Source organism: Glossina fuscipes, unplaced genomic scaffold (genome assembly GCF_014805625.2).
Source record: "Glossina fuscipes isolate IAEA_lab_2018 unplaced genomic scaffold, Yale_Gfus_2 113, whole genome shotgun sequence".
NCBI classification, from domain to species: Eukaryota; Metazoa; Arthropoda; class Insecta; order Diptera; family Glossinidae; genus Glossina; species Glossina fuscipes.
In genome coordinates, this window is record NW_023998456.1 from 1,802,661 (window position 1) to 1,812,219 (window position 9,559).

The 9,559-nt window shown below is 34.8% G+C and overlaps 1 protein-coding gene across 2 annotated transcripts in view; it reads left to right on the plus strand.

Annotated features, from left to right (window-relative positions):
• Positions 1-8,329, plus strand: part of LOC119639697 (protein unzipped) — a 61,720-nt gene extending 53,391 nt beyond the window's left edge. For both annotated transcript variants that reach the window (XM_038037272.1, XM_038037273.1), the window contains 3 exons: positions 6,573-7,386; positions 7,449-7,798; positions 7,865-8,329. In XM_038037272.1, the coding sequence (XP_037893200.1) occupies positions 6,594-7,386; positions 7,449-7,798; positions 7,865-8,278 (1,557 nt within the window). In that variant the 5' untranslated portion in view covers positions 6,573-6,593 and the 3' untranslated portion in view covers positions 8,279-8,329. The remainder of the gene's footprint in view (positions 1-6,572; positions 7,387-7,448; positions 7,799-7,864) is intronic.
• Positions 8,330-9,559: the final 1,230 nt, after the last annotated feature.

Consider the following 9,559-nt stretch of genomic DNA (forward strand, 5'->3'; position numbering starts at 1 on the left):
ATGACTTGATTTTTAATTCGTTAACCTGCTTTTGTTGGTAACCGTTTTCATCGGCCTGCAGCTGCATGACGCGCCTGCGAATATGCACTTTGCGTTTATCTGTCTGCTTTTCCGCTAATCGCTTTCATCGATCTGCAACTGCATGACGCGCCTGCGAATGTACATTTAGTTGTAGAATATGACTAGATTTGAGATTTCCGTAACAATATATATATAAATTTCCACTTTTATTCTGAAAATAGAAAAAGCCAGCCGTTCTCATGCAATATTATAGAACATGAAAGTTTAATGCTTTTCTTTTTTTCAGGGTCATGTCGATGCGTATAAAAATTTGTGTCACAATTTAACATAATTTTCTTACTTGTTTTCTCACTTGTTGTAATCGATGTTCCCCTGTATTGGTTAGCTTTTCAAAGCTATCATGAGCATGCTAAAAACGAACGTAGTTCCAATTCTCTTCACTTTTCCTTCTGTGAACTGATTTATGTGCTAATCACCTGCTATTCGTTTGAGATCGGTATATGGCTTGCGTGATTGCATTGCAATGCGTCGGCTAGAAGACTAAGATAAAAAAGTTGTTGGTTCACATTTGCCGTTGTTCTCTTGCATTCCCTAGGCGAACTTATTCGCATATCATATGAATTATTCATCATTTTTTACTTATTTGCAGATTAAGTCCGTTTCGCTGAAGTGTGACTTTTAGGATGGTATCGGTTGTATTTACAATTCTAACGAGATGTACTTACAAATTATTTACATGAGCTTGTATCTACAACGCTTTAATTCTCGTTCTGAACTTTGAATTTTCGAATATTGCAACTCAACGCTCTTGACAGGACTCTAGTTACCTTTATCTAAATTCATCGCGTCATTTTCGCGTTAATCCCCTTCCTTTTTCCGCTTAATTTATGCCAATTGTTGTTTATCTCTTCCAGAGTCGCCAGCTGCATAATACAGCTACAGCGTTATGGATGCCTTCTGGACCTTCATGTCTTCTATCAAATGTGTGGTTTTCGTCAATGATGCCAACTTGCCTCTCTTTCTTATGAAAATAAAATGTTTATGTCCCCATGAAAGAGTTTTAGGGAATCAGGACTTTCTCCATTGTTGTTGCGATAGCTTAGTCAAATTTGATTTTTTAGTTGCTCGAAAACGAAAATTTCAATACATCGGCTTAATATATTTTTGTATACGATTGACGATATTAATTATTACGAACTGTTATGCAATATTGTATACGAATGATTAGTAATTCAAAAATGAATTTGCTTATAACTGTACAGACATACGCGAATGTCTTTCTTACTGTTGGCTATGTTACTTTTTTTATTTTTACATTTTCTATTATTCACTCTTTCCACAGCTTGAGTTTATTAAAAAAGAAAAACTTGATTTTATAAAATTTTAACTTCCCGCTGGCCATAAAGTTTAATATTTATCTATGCGCGTGTAATCAATGACTGATACATTTGCTGGCGCTAAGCAATTTTGATTTTAATTAGCATTCATCATCCACATCATTATAAATAAACAACAACATTAGGTTGATAAGACGGACAGCCAATGTGATATTTTGCTTTGCTCGGTTATGTGTTTGCTTAGAAATAACGCAAGTCTCAACAGGCAGATAAGTATATGCGTTTATATATATACATATATATATATGTATGTAAGCGAGAGTGTCTGTTTGTGCGCTTATGCATACACGTGTTTTGTGGCTTAATAATAAGTAATGACGTTTCCTATCGTGATTAAGACGATAATTTATTTGACATATTAGATCAACAGACATCGTAGGCAGACTGCAACTCTTCATTCCGACTAAAGATTCTCTATTGCGTATCTGGTTCATGTTCATCACATTTCCTGCATAACTGATTTATCCATTGAGTCTGTATTGAAATCTTATTGTGGTTTGTCATTGCTGGTTGTTTTAAAGGCTTTTAGTGATTGATAATTACATTATTAACTGCGAGGAGCTATTAAATGCAGGCGTTCAATAAACATGGAAATGACATCGTACAGCAAACATGCATTGCATGTTCGGGTTGTTTAATAAATTACAGACTTTATGTTATGCATTTTACGCAGCAAAATAGTGCACTTAATTAAATTGAAAGTACAGTGCTGATGCATAGAATAGATAAATTCGCGTAGACGTACGTGCTGCGAGTGAATTTCAAAGAAATTCCTATAGTTATCGATTGGCAATAAAACCATTTAACAATGGCCTCACCTTTAAGTAAATATAGATAACGACATTAACTACAACATGGCATGCAGTTATTTGATGCCAAATTCGCGTAAATGACGGAAATCGATAGTGTTTAATAAAGATAATGTGAAGCGGGCTCGAAAAAGTTTTTAAACAAGCTACAGAGTACATGATGCGCGCCTTCGAAAATTCGCTATAGATCTTTCGCCTATGTTATCTTGTGATTTTTTGTATTTATTTTATTAAAAAACCAAATACACATATAGTCGGGCAAGAACGACCATTAGATATCCTACATCACTCCGCTTAAGTAATAATGCACCAAAAATTATACATTATTCTTATGTAACTGGATAATTCTCGTGAAAGCTTGCATACCGGAGGATATTCAAACGTGAAAGTGGGCAACATGTAGCAAAGTTAGCTTTCTTGTTAAAGCTTTTATTATTCTCCTGTTGATTCTATTACAAGCAATCACAAATTAGGCTTTGTCGCTTTCATGAAAGCCCGTATAAATGGTGCAGTCAAAGAATAGATCAATATGATCCATATTTTCTATGGTTGATTCACTAAAGATAAATTTTCATCATAAAATATTAAAGATTGTACTTTTTCGGCATATGGGGGCTCATTATTCGTTAGAACGTTGGGATGCAAAATATAGACATACATTTTCCGAATTGCGTAAGGTCAAATTTTATGTCGTTTTATTATTATTAGAAAATTTTTCTACAAGAAGGACTGAGAATGATGCCGTTTTACCGTTCCGTAGAAACGGTTGTATGGCATTTGGTCCAAGAATTACCCCATGCAATCCAAAGCTTTCATACTTTCAGCCGATATACTATTTTTAGGCGATTTTTGTCGCGAAATTCTAAAAATTGCAAAATTTCTATAAAGACTTATGTAGCACAAAAAGTGTTCCGGTCGGAACCTTTCCCGATAGTTGTCGTGCTTGCACTAAAACACGTCAGTGTACCAAATTTACGGTTGAATCCAGGTATACTTGGAAAGATAAGCTTAGACCCCGACAGAGAAGACTGACGGTCAGACAAGCTTAGAATCCAGGATCACTTTCTAGGTCGACCATTATAATAAAAGTTAGATCTATCTCAAGTCTTTAGTCAAGTTACAACCGTCCGCTTAACACACTCTGTACCGCAAGTGGTGAACGGTACAATGACTTTATTTGTACATAGAATGTTAGATTCGAATAATTTATTACTTTTTCCTCTAAGGAAGGAATAACCAGAACGTCCATTGTGGATAAAGAGAGATGACTTCAACAGATAAACAAACTTGTAAAAAGAATTTTATATTTTTCCAGGCAGTAGGTAGTAGGCGTTGTGGTGATCAGGGAAGATTGTAGAAAGAAAAGGGGAAATATTGATTAATAATTTAAGGGAGAATATCCGCGAATATCTTTGGTGAAAATAAACGCATTCTTGGAAGTTTGATATTATTTGCTGCTATGGGATTAAGCACGTTATCCATCATCATTTTTAAATGACTTTCTTAATGTTGTTCGGAAACTCATTTCGTTTTTTTTTGCTGAAATTAAAAGATCAAGACATTTGCCCTGATCATGAACCCCTCGAAATTCGATCAATATAATTAGTTAGCGATCTCACGAGTTTTTATTCCACGGTTGGCATCAATTTACGCTTTTGTTTTAGCGCTTTTGGATTCAATAGTGCTACCTAAACGTCGTGCATATTCAACGGAATGAACGCATATGCTCTCTATACACAACTGATGATTTTTTTTCTTGCTTGGCCAGAAGTAAAGAAGTAAAATATACTCAATTATTGCTTTCAACTTTTCATATTTGGCAGAGCACCAGGCAAAAACCGTTGCTTGGAGTCAAATAAACCGTTTCACAAAGAAGCCCCGTTGTTGTTAACTTAAAACTCAGACTCTAGCATGTTGCTCGATGAATAGCTGACATTCTCTCATCCTGCCATTTAAAGCAAATCAGATCTCCTCCGGCCAAGATCAACAAAGTGCAAATGTTCCTTGATCATTGGCATTCCTGGATCATTGGCATGGCACACGACATTAATATCTGTACTATCTCCGTATTACGATAAAGTCGAGTCAAGTCTTCTTTACAGGGATACTAACAGTTAATTAAATGTAATTAAATTGAATTGTTTTTAAACATTTCTGCATAGATTCAATGCTAAAACTTCGTCTATGCTTTAAGTACAACAACTAGTACTGAAATCTTTAAATTATTAAGGACGTAAGTATGTTCCTTATCACTCACTTATCGTATGAGGCACTTAGAACATTTTAAGATTTTGGTAAAGTATACGCCAACGAGACATCCACTATTGTCCTTTGGAAAGACCATTCAAGTGTAAACAAATGTCTATATTTGTACGTATGTGTGCGGTAAAGGCAGACGGTATATAAATTTATAAAAAACCGGTACTTTAAGTGTTTTATATCAAAAAAACAAAACTAAAAAATAAAAAACAACTTTGGAAAAAAATGCAACTACAAATATTATCATGAACGCTTGCTTACTTATACGAAAATGTGTGTAAATCCGCAAAAAAGAAGAAAAAACACAACAGAGAACAAGTACTGCTTACTAACAAACCAACCAGACCTTTAGACTCTTGTCTGCCAGTATACACACGCTGACAAGGCTTAGACTGATAAGTAAACATTTTAATGAAACCTAACCCAACATATGAACATAATATATTTATATGTGTGTACATAAATGTGTGCGTTCATGTATGCTCTTGTGTAAATATGTTTGTGTACAAATGAGTTTTGGGTTTGCATAGTCATACAAAATCATTGGGTCATTTATTTTGTCCACCCGAAAAGCAAGAGTTGATGATATTTTGCATAGAGCAGTGGCATGAAGAGATAAAGAAGCGACACTATTGTGTGTTCATTTCATTTAGTATTTCTGCGAGTGTCAGCAGATGGTAAGCAACACAATGATAAGCAAAATATCACTCAAAAGTTTACATAATGGTTACTGCTTAGTAGTCGTCATAGTGATGGTGTCTCTCTGTCTGTCTGTCTGTCTGTCTCTTTACCGGTCTAATGCTATCGTTTACACAAGACTTTGTTCTGTGTGATAATAACTTAATTTTTCAGTAAAACAACGGAAATCACTATAGGTTTACTGGCAGATGCCCACACACCCACACAAACACATTTGTACAGATACGTGTAAGTCAAATAATATATTAAATGAGTTCATTAGTTGTTTACATTGTACTAGTAGCACTGCCATCAGCATCAGCATCAACGTCAGCATCAGCTGCAATCATCATTCAAACGTTTCATAAGAGATGCTTTCAAGTTTGTTAACTAAATTTAAAATTCTCTTTCTCTCGCAATGCTTTTAATAATTATTTGGTAGATATATTCTATGAAATTGTTAATGGAAAGCGTATCTTTTCTTTTAACTCATCGAGTGCAACTCTAGTTTGATTGAGTTATGACGCCGGGGTTTAATTGAATTTTGAAAACTTTATTGATTACATGCAAATCCTTTTCTTTGTTTCAGGACATGTGAAAGTTAATTAAACTTATATGGAAAATGAAATAAAAGTGAAATAAATTAAGAAAGTCATGCTCCGCTCTAAGGCAAATCTCTTGAAAATAATAAATTGCAAATACAATGTAGTTTACTAAAAATGGGCGTTTTAGTCGGTAGATATGCCTTGTTATTCCTTTATTCCATTAGCCAGTCTGCTGAAATATTTATATGACTGGTGGTCACAGTTTTTTGTCTATCGCAGCCTTGTTTGTGAGCGAATTACACTCATTTTTCCAACCGGATTTTTCGTACATGTTTGTATAGAATTTGAGACACCTACCGGCTATGAACTGAAAATTATAGTTTTTCACATATTGGTACAGTGATTTGAGTTGGAACGCGCCCATTTTTCAACCTGGTATACGAATAATGGTGATTGATATTAACGAAAAGTGTATATGCAGAGTCTCAACTTTGTATCTAAACCTTTGCGAGGGTTCAACAATAGATAATAGAAGGGCGGAGGGACAGAAGTTTAATTAAATTAAAAATATATATATAAAATGTGTAATGTCTGTGATACGTATTTAAGTTGCGGTGTTACGAAAGAAAGAACCAACATAGTAGGGCATCCTTTAGCGGTTGGTATAAAAGAAATTTTGTAAACTTTCTGTGATGCACATAAGAACAATGAAATGTTATTGATTGTATATGTGTATACATGGATTAGAGAAACTCTCTTCACAAAATTCATTTTTCCCTCTAACCGAATTTTTGTTTGACGCTCTAAGTAAAATGTATACTGCTCCTACTCTATTCTTTCTTCTTCTTTCTATTTCTTTCTAGTTCGTTTAAATTGGGGCTGAAATGATGCATTCCCTAGATGAACTGTTACCACCGCTGCGCAACCAACGATTTTCAATTAAAGGCCGCCATTATCATCCCTACAGTCATAGCAGCTATCTAACATCCCTGTTGGCTGTAGCGTTTAGCATAGCCTTGCTTAGCAACGGCTGCGAGGCTGCCGTCCATCAAGTTTTCACTTACAGTAATACCTCAACAATATTGGGTCAATTGGTGACCTCCAGCACTTTAGTATGGGAAACATATGATCTCAAAGACCCCAAACAATTGCAATATGCCGTTGAAGGTGGCAAATATATAACTGAAGATGAACATTATCCGATCTATGTGTGCCGTGTTGCAATAGACGGAGTTCCAACCAGTGGCCACACCGAGAAAATCGCCCAATCACATGTTTGCGTAGCAGCTCATTACAAGAATACAAAATACAAGAATTTCGACGTTCTTGTAAATAAGGGACATTTGGGTAAAATTTCTTGGCGCTATTGGCGTAAATTTAATGCCGGTGTCCCGGTGGGTGCCATACGTATTGGGAATTTGGAAGATGCATACATAGCTCGTCACAAAGTTGTTCATCAGGTAAATGAACAAAATGGTGAACATTGGGGTGCCGATTATCATTTAGGACGTTTGGATCCCGTGGGCTTGGGTAAGATTAAAGTGATGGCAAACGAACGTGAAAAAGATTTCGATGAAGGGGAAGTATTGGTCGAAACCGAACCGTATCGTTACGAATTGAAAGATATACGCTTGGATCACATACGTTTGGATTTGAAAGAAAATTTAACAGAGTTGGGTGAGATTTGCACATAACAGACAGTGAGAGAGATCTTTTTAAGTTTTTATAAAAATTTGCAGCTTCTGGTATTTTGGAGAATCGTGGCGACAAGTACAGTCTGGTAGAATCGGTATTAACTTATAGTTTTGATCATGTCCAATACTGGGGCTCCCATGAGGGCGTCGCTCGTGGTTTGCCTACGAGAGTGTATGAGAAAGACTCAACTGTACCGGCCGAGATCAATTGGGCCTTAAGACATAGCGAGAAACGTTCGGAAACCAAATCGGTGCATACCAAACTATGGCCGGGTACAGCTCTTAACGTTACTCTAAAGGGCAATTATGTAACTTTAGAAGCTCCTTACACAGCGAAATTATTTGCATTTTATTATGGCAGTGATGATAGCGTGTCAAGGAAAATAACATCAGAGGTAAGGGATTGCAAGAAGTGTTCTTTATAAAATTTAAAAATAACTGTATATTGCAATGTATTGAAGGTACGTAAGTCTTATCTTAAAGAAGTTAAACTGGAGTTTAGTCCTGTGTATTGGTTGGAGAATGGTACCGTCATACCCACTACTACGACCTCTACCACTTCCACGACTACGCATGCCACCACCACAAGTACCGATCAGCCATTGCCTTTACATGAACCACCTGTAGTGCAAATGAAAAACATGGGTCCCGTGCACTCAGGTCCCGATTCGTTGGAAAAATCGATGCTTGACTCACCGGCCAGTAATGAAATACCACAAAATAAGCCTGAAAACTTGGCGGAAAAACATCAAAAGCCAGCCTTAGCTGGCATAGGTATAAAATCCGTAGCCTCGTTGAGACAAATGGCTTTCCCCTATTATTATTTAACAGTGGCAACTCTATGCTTAACTCTATTTTATTTAAAAAACATTTAGAATGATTTTAACTAAATTATAAAAAAGGAAATATTCCAAAATAATATAAATTTATAAACTTGAATACACTCACAGACACACAAATCCATACGTACGTACATACATACTTACACAAAATACATTTATAATTGACTTTATGCAAGAATAATATTAATTAGCCGAGTATTTAGCATTTATAAATAATTTCTTGTTGTTGTACCTGTTTGTAGACCCGTCTTGAAAAGAGATGACGAGTAAACATAATACTCCGGATTGAAATTCATGTATAAAGTTATCATTAAATTAAAAATTAACTGCGATTGAAATTATATGAACGGGTTAAGTAAGAATATATAAAATATGATAAAAAAGACATAAAATTTTATTTTATAATTAATTTTTTTTTATTTTTATTAATCAATTAATTCATAAAACAAATATGCTAAAGATCTATAAAGTTATTAAAGTAATATAAACATTCCTTTAAGCTCTCTCAATATTATAAGTTATAGAAAACAATTTAAGTTTTGATTACTTTTTATCCCTATTTTCGTATACACATGCATCCATCACCACCACCACCACCAAACTATAAGTATATACCAAATTTTCCCATTTCATAGCCAAATATCGAGAATAACTTCCAGCGGTAAACTTCCAAGCTACATTAATGAAGTCCGTCTATCTGTCTGCCAGTTCGATCATTCGTTTATTCCAGATGATGGCACAGATTGTAGATTAAAATTTAGATTGTGGTAGTTGTGGGTCGTGGGTGTTCAAAATTCGTTTGGAGTTGAATATAATTTTCTTAAGTATTTTTTTTTTCTTTTATTATTATTGTTTTTATTTTTTTATATGTATATTATTTTTTTGAACAAATACAAATAAATACAAATATTTTGTATATGATATTGATAACATTTTTATTCTACATTTTTTTGGTTTTCTTTATACGCATTCATACAAACCTCCTCACGTGTGAAGAATAAACTCCTTTAAGATAAATTTTTAGATCATGCAATGAGGGAGACTTCGAGGTGAAATCGTTCTCAAGCTTACTTTCAACTTATTTTTCCTTTTTTTTGCCAAATTCAAAGTCTTGAAAACAGGCACAGATCTCAACACCCGCATTCACAAAATCCCATAAAATATATGTTTGCCTATGTTGCCAATTCAGATTTTATTAGATTTAACTCAGTAGCGCTCCTAGCGAATTTGCTATCAACTTGTTTAAGTATATAATCTGGGAATTTTTCTGCTCAAATGGCTTAAGAGGGAAGACGGTAAGAGTAATGCTTTAAG